Consider the following 18,115-nt stretch of genomic DNA (forward strand, 5'->3'; position numbering starts at 1 on the left):
CCCAGTACTTTTATCCCCAGGAACTTCAGATAACCAAAAAGTTACCTTCTAACCACAGCGTGGTTATGAGAAATGAGTTACCTGATTTGTTGCTGGACATCATTTGTTGGAGAAGCCACAGAGAAAAGGAAGAAGTGGTCTTCAAATACAGTCGCACAAATCGGAAATGTGGAAGCTTCCAGCAGGGTTGTGCTGAAGATCAGTGCTGGGAAACAAACGTCTCTAAACTAGGACTCATTTACTGACGGTGTGACTAACAATATTTTTGCATCACTTTAACTGCGTAAACCAGAGAAAGCAGGTCAACATTTAAACACAGAAAGACAGACATTAACCCTCCTCTGGTATAAGCTGGATGGACACATTTAATAATTAACAGAGCAGTCTTTTCACGTAGAACTTTACAGGTTTGGACATTTATTATTAAAAGTTTTAACCAGAAATGAGCAAAGATTGGCATTCTTTTCTACACAGTGATAATACGGTTTGTCATAAGGTGACACAGAGTGATAAGAGAAAAGGTACAAGGCAGACAAGCCCAGAGGGACACAGCTGGTGAACAATCACAAATCTTCAAGTGATGCCGATTGTCAAAGTTGCTTTGTCACAAATACAAAAATAGTCTTTTCTTAAAGCAGAACTCGCCACGTGAGTGCTGTGTTGTCTTAAAAGCAACAGTGGTCATGATTCTCCACAGAAAACAAGACAGAAGAAAAAACAAAATACTGTGATGTTATGTCTGCTTTGCAGTTGCATGTGAAAGTCTCATCAAGCGTCCATTTACAATTTTACATTTATTTTCAGCGTCCGGCAGGAGCTCTCCTGCTCATTTTAAGCAAAACAAAATGGCTATACTGTTACAGTAGCATTCAGCGCTCTCAAAGGTGCATCTGTTACATGGAAAAACAAAAAGAACAGTTAATCATATGGTGCAAATGCTGCCTTTAATCACAGTATCTTTATAGCATAACTTGCATCTGGAAATTTAAATCTGAGGGATTTGCAGAGACAATTTTCAGATGATATAAACTAGAATGTTTTTGGGGGTTTTTTCCTGATCAAATTAATTAAAATTTGAGAAAAAAATACTTTATTTAGATGTTGATCTTGTTGACCCTTGATGCAGTAAAAGGACAAATTCCATCAGGATAACTAGCCAAAAATGCCTAATTTTTCCCTTTCATTTTCAGAAATCAAATATGTTCACTTTTTGTATGCTAATAATTCAAGCATTGATTATTAAACGAAGGATTGTAAATTGTTCTGATATTTCATGGCTGTGACGTCATCACTTTTGTTGAATTACTCGTCATACATAGCAGCTGTGATCTCTGTATGTTTTCTGTGATATCTGTACATTTTAACGGGTACTTCACTGTAGACCCAACAATAACCTAGTTACATAATTGTCAAGTTTAATCACCAATGATAATCCAAAACACGCAGCCAGGGAATTGACAATTGTTGAAAACATATCATTCGCAAAGTATAAAGTCCGTGTTTGTTAAAGAAACCTGCGAGCAGTTTAGATTCACAGTTTAAGTTTCTTCAACAGATGTGTGGCTGTCATCTCTTCAGCGCATCATTAACATTTTTAACACCTCAAAGACTGCACCAGCAAAGTGCGCCTGAGGATTCATGAAAACTGTACACACACACACACACACACACTGATTAAACAGTCTTTAGAAGCCTCTGTCACTAATTACTGCCTGTAAGCATGACTGACTACTGTTACATGGACAGGAATATTCTGATATATCAACCCGATAAAGAGAGTCATGGAAACGGCATTCACTGATCACCTTAACCAGAATAAGGTCAGAGTCGCAGGAAGGAATAATCATTTTATGCTACAGAGTATTCCTATTTTAGGTACACCAGTGCAACACGTACAGTACAGCACTTGACATCGCATGACCTGGTTTCCAGTAGGTGCAAAACAGGATGGCTGCACACTTTTAGGGTGAAGGAGAAATACAAGTAAAGATTACATATGTACGCTTTAGATTGGAATGGCTTTGAAACTTAATCTGAAAATGCCCTGTAGTATATTCCCAAGAATATGAATGAAGTATTCTGAACACAAATCTTATTTAGAATAAGGTAATAGTCAGAATATTACTGTCCATGTAAATGTAGTCACAGACTTGCTCTGGCTTTCTTAAGGCGGTGCTACAAAGTTTGTGAAGCTTTTAGAATTTTCTTTATTTCTGCATAAATGTGACCCAAATTTTACTCAAAGTATAAAAAGAAAATAAAGAATGCCCATTTAAACAAATTACACAAAAGCACTAAACCTGGTCCATTACAGATCGGGTAAAGTGATCCACTGTTGTACATGTGAGTGACAAAATGATGTGAACCTCTGGGATCATTTCATAATTTGGTTTAGTCTTTGCAACATGTTCATGGAAGTGTATCAGGACACAGAGAACATTTTCTAAGTACTTAAAAATGGAGTTGCAATTGCTCATCAAATTGGAAAACATTACAAAAAGCCTGAGTGCAATTGGAGGAAATTCACTAACACTCAAGAGTATTTAACCAACAAAGGTTAGTATAAGCAAGACATGTAATAGTCTGTGTGGTCGCTTCAAAGCAACTAGAGGCCTTCATCACATTTAGCACAACCATCGATGTTCAGTGATGTTCTGATTGTGAGCATTAACATGAACAATCATTGTCTTATGTTAATGTTTACAACCAGGAGATGGCTGAACAACGAGTGCATGGCACAGCTTTCTACAAAAACAACACGGCTGCCCATCCTCACTTTGCTAAAGAGGCAAAAGAAAATGCCTGAAAAATGTTTTGTGGATAAATGAAACGCAGAAGATTTGGGTTGAAATTAGGTAATATGTTGGAGATGGGAAAACAGTGTATTATAGCATAGTACAATTATTAAAAATGTAATGATGCTTTCAAGTCAGATTTATGCAGAGATATAGTATGATGGGACAATGGCAGCGATCGATGCCACACCCTCCTGCCTCAACTCAAGACTCAAAGTTACATATGAATGTGCAGAATATTTAAAGCAAGTTCAGGTGCCACTGGTCAAAATGCTAGTTTGATAGCCGTTTATGTTGTTCAGGTTTCTGGTCCTCTATGGTGAAGGCAATTAATCCTACAAGTTTGTCATTTCCTCTCCAGCTTTAACTTTGAGGATTGAAAGAACTCACCAGAAATGATGCACATTGTGTGTGAGATTCACCAGTGATCGATCAGAGATTCCAGCTCTCAATTTTCGCAGATTGTTCTGAAAAGCACCTCAACAGTCCCGTGTACTAGGTTTGTGCAAAGCAGTGAAAAGTCATTGCATCTGAATTCTAATCTGGTTACTGGGCTTCACCTCTGGCTCCAGCGCTGCTGGGAGTCCAAGTGTTTGAGGGGCCGCTGTTAGAGCTGTGTGGATCAGCAGGAGCCTCCGCCTGATCCGTAGACTCCTGCTGAGGAGGCCGGCGAGGCAGACGGGAGCTGTGCATGATGTGGGCATCCAGCATCTCAAGCAGCAGGTCGTATAAAGGCACCATGTTCTTCATCTTCATGCAGTGGAGGTGGTCCATGCCTTTGTTGCTGCGCATTAAAGAAAAGATAACCGGAGGGTGAATGTGATGCCTCTTACTAACAAAAGTAGCTTGGGCAGGTTTTTGTATAGTGTTAATAACAGGACTATAAAATAAAAAAAACTTTCAAAGAGGACTATTTTTATCCCAGTGACTAAAAATGCATAGGAACATTCAGAATTTCAAGCATTGCGTGCACGAGGTAGAGAGTCTGCTTACCTGACATGGCGGATATGTGAGAGCAGCATGAGCAGGTGGGCGAGGCGAGTGTACTGCTGCCGAAAGGTGAGCCCACTTTTGGCAATAGCCCACACCAGAGCGTCGGTTACAGCATCCAGGAGATGCAGGAGCTTGGAGCGACTCTGCAGCTCCTCGCTTCCCTCTGAGGAGCTGAGGCACATGTCTGGTAACGCACACAAGACGAGGACAGAGACGAGCACAAACAAAAGGCAAAATGTGTTAAAATAGTAAAGACTGGCCAGTGGAGCTGCGCTTATTCATTCATGCTTCTTTGTTTTTTATCGTTTTTTTGGAGAATACTCTTCCTGCATTACAAGATACGTCAACGCTGTATTCTACACAGTCAGCATTGTTTATCGATGTTTTGTTTTATTTAAGGTTCTGGGGAAAGTAATCTGTGTACAGTTAATACCATTTATGAATAATAGTGTTTCTAAAAGCTTGCAGTCTGGTTTGAGAGCAATTTAATACAGAGACAGTTTCTTTGAAGGTGACAAATGACCTACTGCTGGCTGACTGGTGATCAAAGTGACAGCACAATGTGCCACCTTGGATACTGTAAATCACTGCATCCTTTTACATAATTTAGCTCTTAGTTTATTACACACATACCTCTCCAACTGAACTTACTGTCAATGAGTGACTTTACCTTCTTAATAGCTTAGATTACTTGTGGCGCACCACAGAGGTCAACCCCAAGCTTCCCTCTGTTCTGCATTTGCATGCTACCTCATGGCCAGCTTATTGAAGAATATCATGTAAATTACTATTTTTATGCAGATGACACACAGCATTATAAAACCCAAAGATCTCAGCAGAATCCTGGATGGGAAAATATTTCTATAAACTCAAACGTGACAAGTCAGGTTATTCTGTTTGTTTCCTAAAAATTCTCTCAATTCTGTTGGTTCTAATCTTTTAGCCCATAAATCTCCCAAGTGATGTCAATGTGGCTGCATCCATTTTTTCTTCTTCAATATGTACAGTCTGCAGCTGCTCCGAGGACTCAGTTGTATCACATACCAAGCTGTCAAACAATACAAAGCTTTCATGTTTGACATTTCTACTGTGAAGTCATTCAGCTTGGGCTTTACCAACCATATGTAGACTCAGGAATACAGGCCATTTCACTAAACACTCAAATGTGTTTTCTTGTACTGATGACGCATGCACTCTTTATCTCACCTACACACATGCAGTACATCACAAACAGAGAGGACCTTGCAAGTGCATGTCCGCCCACACAAACATGCCTACTCACTGGAGTTAAGGAGTATCATGGCCTTGAGGCAGACATATTCCTCCCTCTGCAGTTTGAGTTCTCTCACTCTAGACGTGGCAGCTATCAGCATGTCAAAGATCTCCACAAAGCCCTGGACACAGTTCCCCTCCTCTCTGCCACAGAGAGACACAAACATGAACAGTCAACCGTCATTTAAAACTCTTGATTTTTACCCAGTACAGTTAGGCATAAATGGAAAGACATTTTACTGCAACACTGAACATTTTAAGATCCCATCAAGTCATAAAAGGTGGCCTGGCGGTTAATTTCTGTCTTCAATCCGAGGCTGAATAGTGATTTTATTTTATGGACAGCAGATATAGGTTTGACTGAAAAGGTGCACACAATCCCATAAACCATGCACGGAGGCATTTGTGTCTTTAGTTGAAGGAGTCCAAGACACTTTGTCCAGTTTTTGGATATAAATAAAATGGCATTAAACCATAAAGAAGAAAATATTCAAAGCTCCATTTTTGTCAAGTACTTCTGTATTCATGAGCATCAACATTCAATCCCATGGGAGAAACGGCAGTGGTACCTGCTCAGGCTGAGGTCAGGGGAGAAGATGAGTTTCCCTGGATGGTCCACTGACCTCCACATCAGTCCAATCATCAACACCTCCAGCCAGCAGCACTCTAAAAGGTGCACCTGGTCCAGCAAACTGAGCTCGACAAACCCTGAAGAGGGGAAATGATCAGACGCTGCAGAACAGACAGGACAAAGCTTATCGCAGACATTTGATTAATGGAGGCGAATTCTGAGTAGCAGTTGCAGCACTAGTGCGAGACTAAAGTTGCAAAATGGGGCATTTTACGCTGCATTTGCATTCACTTAAAACTTCTTATGAGGCAGTTGAACAGGATTTCTGGGTGAGAATAAAAACAAACAAACTACTAAAATTAGCACTTTTACTCACTGTAATCATTTTTGCTGTACAAATGTCAAACTCTTATTGCTGTCTGTATCTCAAACGAGAGGATTTTCTGATTCTCTCACTTTAAAAACACTAACAAGACACCATCACTGAATTACGTCTCTTAAAGTTATTATGAGAAAGCGTAACTGATCATGGAAAAGAGTCAGGCTACTTTGCAGTCCAAGTCCAAACCAAAGGAAAGACTGTTTCTTTATTCAGTTTAGAGATTACAATAAAAGACTTGCATAATAACTGTCTAGGTGTCAGGTTTACCTCAAACAAAGAATTAGCACCCGTCTTGCGTAAAATTCGCTTCACTGATGTCTAGAATGGTTCCTGATCGCACAGCTATCCTCACCTCTCAAGTCGAATCATTTTCAATACTTTAAATGGAAAACTGGGGGCCTTACACTCTGAACTCATTTGTTTCCACCAGGGGGTGGAAGGGAGAATAGTTTGGGCAGGTATGGACAACCAACACGATACTGCTCCAATGCATTCAGGTTAAGGTTAGAAGTCATGGAACGGGGACCCAACTACCAGCCACCACTCACAGAACAACGTTAAGTTCATTATTCCCTCAGAGGAATAACCTGCAGGTTGGCTTATAAACACTGCAATGTAACAAATATGCAGTTATTGTTACATATCTAGTCTAACACTCTACTACTCTGACTGATGAGAGCACAGTGGGTCAACAAGGCCTTAAAGAGACAGTGAGCTGAGACGGAGCATTTCAAACAGAAGGAGGCAGGAGGTCCTGCAGCATGTATAAAACGCATTCAAATTAAATGTATTCTAGTTGACTCGCAAAATAACACAAAAACAAAGCTTCAATACTGATGTAACAGGTTTAAAGCCAGCAAGGTCATTATTAATTATCTAGCATGCTTACCATGTAAAACATTCACAAGAACGGTCTACTATCTATATGCAAATGAAAAAAACGCAAACACACAGTGCTGTTTGGAATGGCCGTTGACGTGAAAACATTGTACGACAGGGGAAATGACATTGAACACTTCGTCAGCTGCACTTTCCTGCTCCCACTCAACCACATCAAAAAGATGTTCTGCAAGATTAAGATCTGGTACATGGAGAGGAACCGATGTGCCCTGAACCAACTGTCATGTTTGTGAAACCAGTCTGAGACAACTTTTTCTCAGTGACATGGTAATTATCATGCTGGTAGCAGCCATCAGAGGATTGAGGCCATGAAGAAGTGCACGTGGTCAACACTGTTAGAGAGGCTGTGGCATTCAAATCATGATCGACAGGTTTCCCACCATTCTTGGCTGCCTGGAGTATTGAAATAAGGCATGCTGAATTTAAGTTTTTTATTCTGATGTGCTAAATAAGGTTCACGTGCTAAATCTAAGTGGATACTTTATGACTGGTGTGCTGTTGTCTGATTTCACTCACGCTGTGTCATGATAATGTACTTAATTCTTTCAGGCTGAAACCAGCTCAAGTGGCTGCATGACATTTGTACAAAACTTTCATCAGCAAAGATCTACACAATGACTATTAAGGGACAGTTTACTACCAGGCTTCAATTACAACACTGCTACTTGGCTTCACAGGACCCGAAGCTCACATGCTAAATAAAGCAGAGACAATTACTGCGTCTCGCCGGGAATCATTAACTCAGAATTATGAACCGTTTTGTTCAGAAGAGACATCAAATATACAGCTGTGTGATTTTAATACGCAAATTGTTATTGTGCTTAGGTCTGAATTTCATAATGCTCAAGAAATTTGATTGTCTTTGAAACTTATGATCCAATACGCTTCACATCGGCCACGATCACAGAGTCGAACATTTTTTGTATGTGTGAAGCCTTTCATTTACAAAGTGAATATGACAACAGTCAAAAGCTTAAAAGCTGAGGATAAGCAGAAATCCTTCTGTTAAATAAAGCCAGAATTTGAAAATAAAGCTGTTTTTGTAGCTCTGCCTTCTTCTTGCTCTGCTGAAAACGATAACAAAAATATATTTGTAATGAATTTATATTTTTAAAATTAGTTCAAAATAATTTAGCTAAATTATTTGATATTGTTTAACCTAAAACCCTAAAGTGAACCATTTACCCACACAGTGGGTCTATCTACACATAAGAATGGTCATTTATGCGCCACAAAAGGTAAAAGGTATATTAGCGGCCAACAACAAACAAGATGTTCGAGGATTTATTGTTGTAAATGCAGTTTTGTGAGACACGAGGACACACTTTTGAGAAATGGCGGATCACACTCATTATGTAATGCAAGAACAGTGTGTAAATTCACCTCTTCAAGTGATTTTGAGATAAGTGAAGCCAGAAAGTAAAAATGAGCATTGGTGTGTTGTTTTTAAAGGGAACCCCCAGGGACACTGACAAACACACACACCTGGAATCTTCTTGGCCCAGCTGATCATGTGAACCAGCTCCTTATCAGCCAAGTTGGTGAGTGACATCATCACGTTTGCTTCGGTCAGCGGCCCCTTCGCGTCGTTCATGAGGTAGATCTCTGGCGGCTCTGCCCCCATTATTCGCTCAATCAGCTGCTCTGGGGTCAGCGCAGGAGGGTGTGGCTCATTTAACAAACTCCCCGCTGGTGCAGTCAACACCTTTGGCCCATTTGCTTTGCCCTGCAAGGACAGACGGGTTCGCCTTGCAGGCATGCTCCTGCAGTTTCCACGCTCTTTGCGAATACCTGAGAAAATGAAAGCAGGTAGTCAGTTACTGCAGATGATTTTCATATTTATTCAATCTTTTTTGCTACACTCCTCCAAGAGGCAAACTGAGAAGTGTGAGAAGGTGTGAAAGCAGCGCAGTTCTTCTGCTTTAGAATAATGTAAGAGTAGTCCAAGACAGCATACCTCGGCCACGGCTGAATAAAAACTCTCCTGGATCCAGACACAGAGCTAAATCAAAACCAAAAACCACTTCTGGTTAAATCCACCACATAAACTCCTTGGGGGAGCTAAAGTGTTTTGGCTCACCTGCAGTCCCCAACAGCTGCTGAGCAACTTAATTTACATTGGAATGATTAACAGGGGCCATTTATAGCTGTTACAGTGGAATTAAAAGCAGGTGTAATGTAACCAATTCTGACATTTTTCAGTCTATTAAAATATTGAATCTGTATCATTCAAGCATATTATCTATAAGGTGAAGATGTTTTAGACTGATTCCCAGTATTCACTGGGAAAAAAAAATCACAGTTTTACTTTATTTTTCAGTTTTGCATCTCAACAGACAGTGAATTAAACTAAGAGTGCCATGGTGCAAAAGGTGTCAAATACTCCATTGTAAAAGGTTTGTGCTTGTTGGAGGCAAAAAAAGAAAATATAATGACTTCTCGAGGGAACAAAAGGTCAAATCTGTCAAATACAGTCATACTTACCACATTTGGTCATGCCAACTTCATAGCATTTGCGAAGACGACACGCCTGGCAGCTCTTGCGGCGGTTCTTGTCTATAGTGCATTGATTGGTTGCTGGGCAGATGTAGTCATTGTGCCCTGAATCAAACAGAGGGAAAGAAGATGATAGTAAAATAAAACAAGAAGGAAAATGGAGGAACTGCAAAAATATGGCACAAAAACAAGAATCCAGGCAGGTTCAGAACTTCTCATAATCTGGCCAGTAAGAAGAATTATTTGATGAACTACAGCCCTACATCAAAAACATGCAGACCTGCGGAAAGAGAAACAAGTTCCTGCTAATTCTATGTGGGATTAGTAATGTGTCAGAGCAAAATGTGCAGCTGCTTTCTGGGATCAGTTCAATTCCTCTCGCTGTGCTGTATACGGTGTTCACAAAGTGCGAAAACTGGACTCATACAGCAGGATTCAGCCACAGTAAATGTCAGACAAGAAAAAGTCTAAATTACAGGATTAACTACCGCATGAGAGAATCAAACTGTGTATGTCTTTTGTAATTTACTGCAATGAGGAGTAGTTTAGGATATCATCCTCTTTCTAATTAGCATTAAACACAAGTAAAGTAAACTAAATTTCAACTGATCTACCAGTATTTGTTGCCAAATGACAGTACACGTCACCTGCTAAGTAGTTCATTAAGTGCCTTGTTTTTTTCTAAATGTTTTTTCTTGTTTTTTGTTAAAAAGCACATTGAAAATTTTCTTCAGCACTTTCTGGCAGAAAGGCTTGCTCTTCCTCAACCAAACTGCAACTAAAAACCATTTTAAATTCTAAAGTGACATTTTGCCTTAAGGTTCTTCATAAAATAAGGGAACCGTCTTCATGATAGCCACAAAACCAATGTTATTAATCTGAACCTTGTTAATGAAGACAGTGAAAAAGATCACCAAAGTTAGTGAGACTAATTCCTTCATTAATCAAATCAGCAGATTCTTACATTTCAAGCCTGACAAGGTCAGAATGTCATCTGCCGGCTGAACTGCGTGAAATAGGGCTGAAAATCTGCATGACATTATTCTTCTGAAAAATGGTTTTCTAAGGGAACTGTAAAGGAAAAGCTGAATCGTGGAGCCCAAAGAGCTTCAGTAAAATGGTTCTGCAGTGTTTGCAAGCAACCCCTTTATTCAACCACCCAGTCAAAGGAGCTGTGCCTCACCTTGGATGCTCCTCTTGAAGAAGGCCTTGCACCCCTCACATGACCACACTCCATAGTGGTAGCCTGAAGCGTAGTCGTGACACACAGCGCAGTAGTGGAGGTCTGCCTTCCCACCTGATGACACGACACCGTCCTCATTCTCCAGGGAGCGCCTCCTAACACTCTTACTAACAGAGGGTTTGAGTCTTTATTTCTCTCCAAGGCGAACAAACGACTAATCAGATCGCGACACAAATTGCCAAAACTGAGTTTTCATGGTAAAAACACTTTATTTTGAGTGTCCATGGCTCTATGAGACAATAAATGACAAATATTTTCTTAATTGTTAGGTTAAAACAGCATGCTAGTGTCAGGCAATGATGCACCACCCTACCTGGTTGTTAAGACGCTGTCCCATGGACTCTGATGTGGCTGGTCGTGCTGGGGTCGGGCCTGAGAGCGATGCAGGGGCATGGACGGCCCCACGTGGCCATGACTGGGCCAGAATAAAGACGTGCTTAGCGACTGATGGACAGAAGGACACTCTGAAATGCTGGGACCAGCATAGCTGAAGATGGTTGGACTGTAGAAGGGTATGGTGGGAAAGTCGTGGCCGAGGTCAGTGTATGGGGCGGGGATGCAGACGGGCTGGCTGGTTTCATGCGACAGACAGGGGGAGGAGGAGCTGAGGACCGGGGAGAGGACACGGCTGCTAACTCGACTGGAGTCCACCTCCTGAAGCTGCAGGAGGGGCTGATGCTTCTCTGGAGAGGAGGCAGAGGCCATCGCAAAAATAGACCGTATCACTAGATTAACTACATAACCGGCAAGCAGTAAAGGAGCATAAGACCGTTCTATTTTCTTCTGGTGTCAAGCTTACTGCACTTATTTCATTTTCTACAAATGCCGGAGTTGTGCCTCATTTCATGTTCCGTATGAAGTCACATGGTAAAATCTCACAGCTAATGAAAGCGTCGAACTAAACATGTTTCACTTAGTTTTGACTCTTCTCAGTGTTACGTGTCGGCCTTGCAACGGGTCACATGATCAATCCAAAAGACAGTGAACCCCAGAGAAGTGTCTGTTTAAATCAGAGGAGGGGGTGATGTACAGCAAACAGCCTCGTTCCAGCCTCACAGCGTGCAGTGGCAGCACATGATCCCCAGTCAGAAATGTGTGCCAGAGATTTCCACCTGGATGAAAGAGAGAAAAGCACCAAGCTGACATACTGAAGTTCTGGACATGTGCTGCAAAGTTACATTTCTTTAAAGTGACATCAGCTTTGTTCTACAACTTCATGCTGTGACAGACATCAGGAAACACTGGATGCCAGTGACATGATCTTTATTCCTTTATTATCAATAAGATAGAAAAAAGGAACTGTTAAAGACTTTGCTGTTTTAGTTGTCTTTGAGCTAATTTTGGATTCAATGCCAGTAACAGCTTTAAAAACAGAAGGAAAGGATAGCGGTGTTCTACCGAGCTGCATCACCTTTTCTTTGAACAAACTCTGAAGCATTTAGGAACTGAGGACACGAATTCCTACATTTCTTAAAAGTGAAAGATTACAGCTGCACAATGTGTCTGGATTCTCTGTTGTAATGCTAGACTCATTTTTTGCAGACAGGCCAATTTAGCAACCCGACTCTTTGAATACAGAATCATGATGTTATAATACATGCAAAATGTGAAGCATCTATCCTGTTCAGCATCAGTGGTGCCCTCACGGATGTGAACATAACCCATGTGCACTAATGCATCTCTATACCATCACAGATAGACGTTGCAAAAGTAAAATTGAAGAAGTACAGGCTCTGAAATATACTTTAAGTATAATAGTCATAATAAGTAACCATTTGATGGTAGCTTTCATGCAGTCAATCTGATCTTTCAAATTTTGTTGCTCTAATAAAAAATAAAATAAAAAAAACAGGAGTTAGCTCACATTACTTTTCTTAAATACTAAAGCTACAGAAAAGGTCACATTTAAAAAAAAAAAATTGCATAGCATTTTTCACTTAAAACCACTTGTGCACAGTCTTTCACAGACTGGTGCACGTCACAGATTCTCTACTTTAGTTCTAAAAGACTCAGCCTCTCTAAGAAGCCATATTATCATCCCATGTTTGCTTCAATTTCCAATCGAGTACATTTTATTTAAACAAGCCATAAGATTTCTCTCTTTTGACGTTTGATATGTTGTCACTGCACCACTTCCAGTTGCACACAGCGTTTACAGGACACGAAAAGTCACCGCCTGCCTTTTAAAAGGTATTCTTACTCTGAAATTCTTTGGAAAGGGGACATTTTTGAGTGCAATGTGTTTAAATACATGGAGAGGAAATACTGAATGGGATTTACGATGTCCTCGAGACAAACAGCTGGTAGGTCAATAAATGCGGTGCACATTTACATACCAACCCCAGTGCAGAGAGGAGATATGTTGGTTCACTCTTATGAAATCTGACACAGCAGATGCAGCAGAGTTAATCATTCCTGCACAGAGTCTGTCTGGCAGGAGTCTGTCTTCAGTCAAAGTTGGTACATAATGTCTCTATCTTAATGGCATGAAGCCTATTACTGTAACTCATTGTGTCATCCAGAGGAAAAAAGGAACCATTAATTTTGTAAATCACTGTAGTTGGAGCGTGTTGAAAATGTTAAGCAAAAGTAATTAATAAAGCTGCAGGTGACAATTAATTAGGAAAATTAAAAATGTTTACGACATCTAATTAAACCAAAGAATTCTTTCAGCAGCTGACAAAACAAACTGATAAATGGTGTACAGGACCCCCAGCATCACACTGTACAGCCCCAGCATCTTCTGACTAATGTAACATCTTTAGGTTGTGTTTATCAGTTATTTCTTTAGTATTACTATTGTTTTCATAATTGGTTCATCTTAATTAGTCAAATAATTGTTTTGCTTCCAACATTTCAGACAGCACCCAAACATCAAAGATATTCAGTTTTACCATCAACTGCGATGACTGAATAAACAGATAAATCATCCAGTGTCTGAAGCTGAAATCCAGCAAAGCAAAAGAAAAATGTTTTTACGGGAGTCAACTAGAATAAATACAAGTTAAAAAAAATAACACATTTTTCCTCCAAACGTACACTACTTCGCACCAACAGTCTGTATTAGCTCCTGTCTTTTAAGGCTGCCTTTCCAAAGTCCTGTTCTGCACTGACTGCTCAGCTGCTGTTTGGGTAAATTAGCCCCGATGAATGCAAAAACATCAGTTGATGACCTGCAGGTTTTGATGGGAATTTGAGGCTCTAATTCCATTTTTCTCATTTATTCTGAATGCATCAAGTCCATATTAATTCTGTGCAAATTCACAAATAGTTTAACTGAAAATAAGTTTTACTTTATTTTGTGATAAGTGTTTTCCAGGATACATTAACCTTCCCAGGCCAAAGACACAACCATTACTTGGCTAAATATCTCAGCTTTTTGTATAAAACATTTTCAGCCTATAATACCAACTGACATTGGGAGGATGGTTTTACCTCGACACTCTGTAGGTTTATCGTTTCTTTCCCCATCATATAAACTGATGAAAAGCCGGGAAATCAAAGCATCTTAGATATTCTTTGTTTGATGTTTAATCACACTGTTTGGGACTGATTGATTATAAAAGGTATCACATCAAGTCACAAATGCTTTAATTTCAACACGTAAAACCCAGGTATATCCAAGTATACGCAAAGAAAATCAATTCAAAGAAATGTAATAATATTAGTATGCAATCAACAGATTGTATGCTGCTGAAATGATTAAAGGTCCCTCCACCAAAGAGCATCAGCTTGTTCAGTTAGTTTCATTTCAGAGTTGCCAGTGAACTTGTGCCTGCAGCTGATCAGCTTCCCCCTAAAACAAGTGAGTCACTTTAAGAGAGTAGAAAAGAGTTTGTAGCAAGGTTTTGTTCTTGTGATTACAGCTTCTGGATAAAGCAGATGTGGATGAGTTTTTGTTGCTTTTGAAGTTTTGACCTTGCCTTCAGACTTCATCGCAGTCGTGTTCTCTAGGAGCTGGCAGTTCACTGTGAGAGAAAACCTCCCTTCTCCTCCACGATGCTGCTCATCCTGGGCACCACTAACGGCTCACAAGGAGGAGTTTTAAAATGATAAGCGGATCAGCTCCAAAGCAGTGCAATAGCTGGTAAATGTTGCACGAGGACTAAAACATACGGTTTTGTGTCTCACACGTCTCTAACCATTATGGCTTCATAGAAGCAAATAGATTACGAGAATGAGATCAAATTACATGTCAGACGTGGAACAGAGCCATTAACTAGAAAACCTCAAAGTCAGACCCAGGTTATAATAACTACAAAATTATCAAAAAAATCATTTTAAGTACTATCCTATGTCGAAGTTCAGCCATCTACAAAGAAAACACTTAACTAACTATCTGGTTTAAGTCATCGATGAAAAACACTTGCCCTTTAAGAACAACCACACAACTAATCATGTGAACTGACAGACTCTTTCATGAACTCAAAATATGTCCAACAATCAAAATGGACTTTTCAAAAACAGGAAACAAAAGAGTTCTAGGGTATTTTTAATCCAAACTGACCGACTGGACACCCAAGTTAATTAGAGGGTTTGCAAACATCAGTGTAGCATATACACTTCCACATTTTCACACAAACACACCCGAGTACATCAAAATCTGTGGCTGCAGGAAAGAACTGTTCCCGGCCTTTAGCCAGATTACACAAAAGCTCAAGGCCATGTCATTTTCCCATCCTTAAATTTGCCTCCTCAGAACCAGACGGAAGCGGATGAGGAGCAGCTCTGAAGAAAGAATTCGTATGAAGACTTGCAGCTGAAGATTTGGAATATGAACAAACTAAATAGCAGAGGAAGCTGTGTGATTTATCCACCCATTTTCAGAGCAGCAGCTAAGGTAATAACGAACACAGCTGGACGAGCTGGATGACAGACACTGACCATTGATCAGGAGGGATGAAAATATTGCATAAAGAAAAGTCTGCTCCATGTGAACTAAACTAATGAAAAAATGATAGCCTTCATAGTTCAGTTCATCACAAGCACCGCCTTAGTGGCACTTTAGGGGCAATATCTGATCAGATCATCACCTAAACAACCTCAACACGTGCTACACAAACGCTGCATGCAGCACTGCCAGCAGAGGGGTAACAACGTACATTTACTTTAGGAGTAGAGTTTGGAGGTATTTGTGCTTTACTTGAGTATTCACATCTTCCACTCCTACATAGTTTAGCTCAACTAAAGTTCCGAGGATAATTTCAGTTCAATGATGCCCACAATTCATGAGCGAATCATAAATCATAACTAAAATATTATTCTTTTACATTTACTCACTACATTACAGCTTTAGCTATTTGTTACGCTGCAGATTTACTGACAGCACAGGACATACCAGCAGACACTCAGCTCATACCGTACAATCAGCCTATCGGGAAAATAGAGTAACATCAACCAATGGCAGAGGCCGATACTGATCTGGTTGAGCTGAATCTGACAAGAATTACATACATGAAATAAAAATTTGTGTTGGGCAATGTAAGCACTGAAAAGTCATTGAGTCAGTCATGGTTTGAAACACTAAAAAGTCCTTAGAAACAGTTATTCATTTACAGAAAGTATCTTATAATCTAAAAGGTTTATGTACATTTGTATGAATTAATTTGTGCTCATTTATCAAATATAGTGTGAGGAAAGGCTGAAATACTTTAAAACTGTTCAGCAGTTCTTCTATAAAGCAGTTTTACCTCTTGTCATTAAAGGAAAACTAAACAAAAATCAATAATCACTAAACAAATCAGCTCAGAATTTCCCCATCAGGGCATCCTTAGACAGGACTATGAATTATTATCTATTATACGATCGAGAAAACACCTTTGGGACTTTATATATACATACAAATACAAAGTAGTTAAATACCTTCGACTGTGTTCAACATTAAATGACAGATGGACTCCGTTTACTTGGCTCCTTTTTTACTAACCACTGAAGGCACTTCCACACCACAAACCAAATCCATCCATTTACACACACATTCAGAAAGCGGTTTTATCTGGATAGTTGCTTTTTTTTCCAGCCAATGTTGTGCTTTTATTTATTTATTTCCTTGTTTCCTTGCAGAATGAGCTCAAGTCTTCAAAGTTTAGACCAACACTGCAGAACACAAAGTTAGCCTGCTCATCATCATGGATGAGGAAAGGTCTTTATACTCAAATTTGAAAGAGCTGAATTAGCACGTTTGTCACTTTTCTTTAAAAGATCAAAATTCATTTAGTTTATCAGCACATTTTTAGAAGAAATTGCCTTTTAACAAATGCCAAAGTGCATCGAAATAACTTAAAAAAAACAAAAGTTCAAGGAATGTGAAGAATGATTTCAGACATGCAGGTCTTACTGTCTTACTGCCGTGACATCTGAAATCCGTGCTTGAATTGATGATCCTGCAAATAACAGAATCCACGAGTTTATCAGTAACATCTTGTATCAGAGGGACAGTTGATACTGAGAGAAGGACATTGTTCTGTGAGTTTTTCCATTTCAGGACAGCTGGTTGATAGCAGCTGCTTGTTTACACACCAGAAGTGCTTTTTAAAGTGTTCATTGTTGAAATTCAAAACACAGATTCTCAAAATACATTAGAGACCCATTAGTAGACACAGAGCAGGTGACAGCCAAGAATGATCAGTGATATCAAGGATTCAAAAACAAAAGGTTTGTGCATACAGAAGTACAACTTGCACATATGTGTTGAAATTCAGTTGTCTAGAAATGATTACTTGAAAATCTCCCCCTAAACGTAACACCTGACTGGAGAATGATTTCTTGCTGAGTTCACGCTGCCACCTGTTAACCAGGCCGGGGTCCAGAGTGACCTGATATCTGATCCACGCACATACAGGCCTCGCACCTCAAGCCTGAATGCTTCATCTGCAGCTTCACATCTGAGGCACGGCTCAGACTCCCTGTGTGCAGCACCTCGTCCTGCTGAAATGCTAATTACTTTTGTAAAAAACAATATATCGTTACCTGTTCCTCCAGAAGCCGCAGCTGCTGACAAACTTGAAAGTTTGACCGCAGGAAGTCCCGCGGCCGCAGTGGGAAATAACGCGTCAGTACCGCTGCTGTGACCCGCAGGAAGTCCGAGCACAGAGTAAATTCACCGAGTGTCAGCGTGAGCTGATAAAAAGACCAGTTTCAGCTCAGAGATCAACTGCGTTTGGGGAAATAAAAGTTGCCAAGTTAGAGTCGGTGAGGCGCACAATTTCCGGTCCGTTCCTTCAAAACAAACCAACTCAACATCGTGAACTACAAAAAGGGAAATTTAACAGCAAAAAAGATAGATCTTCATTTTTAATAATTTTTAATGCAGGGGCTTTACCTTAGACATGTCACACACAATAACACACAATGCTGTTGATGATAACAGTGAACATATGTGAATAAGACACATTATATACACCAATCAGAAATAAAACTGAAGCTGCTAACAGGTAAAGTGAATGAAACTGTAATACTGCAAC

At 39.9% G+C, this 18,115-nt stretch overlaps 1 protein-coding gene across 2 annotated transcripts; it reads right to left on the reverse strand.

Moving 5' to 3' along the window:
• Positions 1-400: 400 nt before the first annotated feature.
• On the reverse strand, positions 401-17,781 carry esr2a (estrogen receptor 2a). Of its 2 annotated transcripts, XM_072362153.1 has the most exons (10): positions 17,622-17,781; positions 16,990-17,035; positions 10,966-11,764; positions 10,593-10,759; positions 9,398-9,514; positions 8,399-8,704; positions 5,630-5,768; positions 5,071-5,204; positions 3,789-3,972; positions 401-3,579 (listed from the first exon to the last, which is right to left on the reverse strand). In XM_072362153.1, the coding sequence occupies exons 3-10, from the start codon at positions 11,355-11,357 to the stop codon at positions 3,342-3,344; spliced, it is 1,677 nt and encodes a 558-aa protein (XP_072218254.1). In that variant the 5' UTR covers positions 11,358-11,764; positions 16,990-17,035; positions 17,622-17,781; the 3' UTR covers positions 401-3,341. The 2 variants fall into 2 exon arrangements, with proteins under 2 accessions (XP_072218254.1, XP_072218253.1); XM_072362152.1 differs by lacking the exon at positions 16,990-17,035.
• Between the last annotated feature and the right edge of the window lie 334 nt (positions 17,782-18,115).

Source organism: Leuresthes tenuis, unplaced genomic scaffold, assembly GCF_036924035.1.
Source record: "Leuresthes tenuis unplaced genomic scaffold, fLeuTen1.0.hap1 SCAF_13, whole genome shotgun sequence".
In the NCBI taxonomy this organism is placed as follows: Eukaryota; Metazoa; Chordata; class Actinopteri; order Atheriniformes; family Atherinopsidae; genus Leuresthes; species Leuresthes tenuis.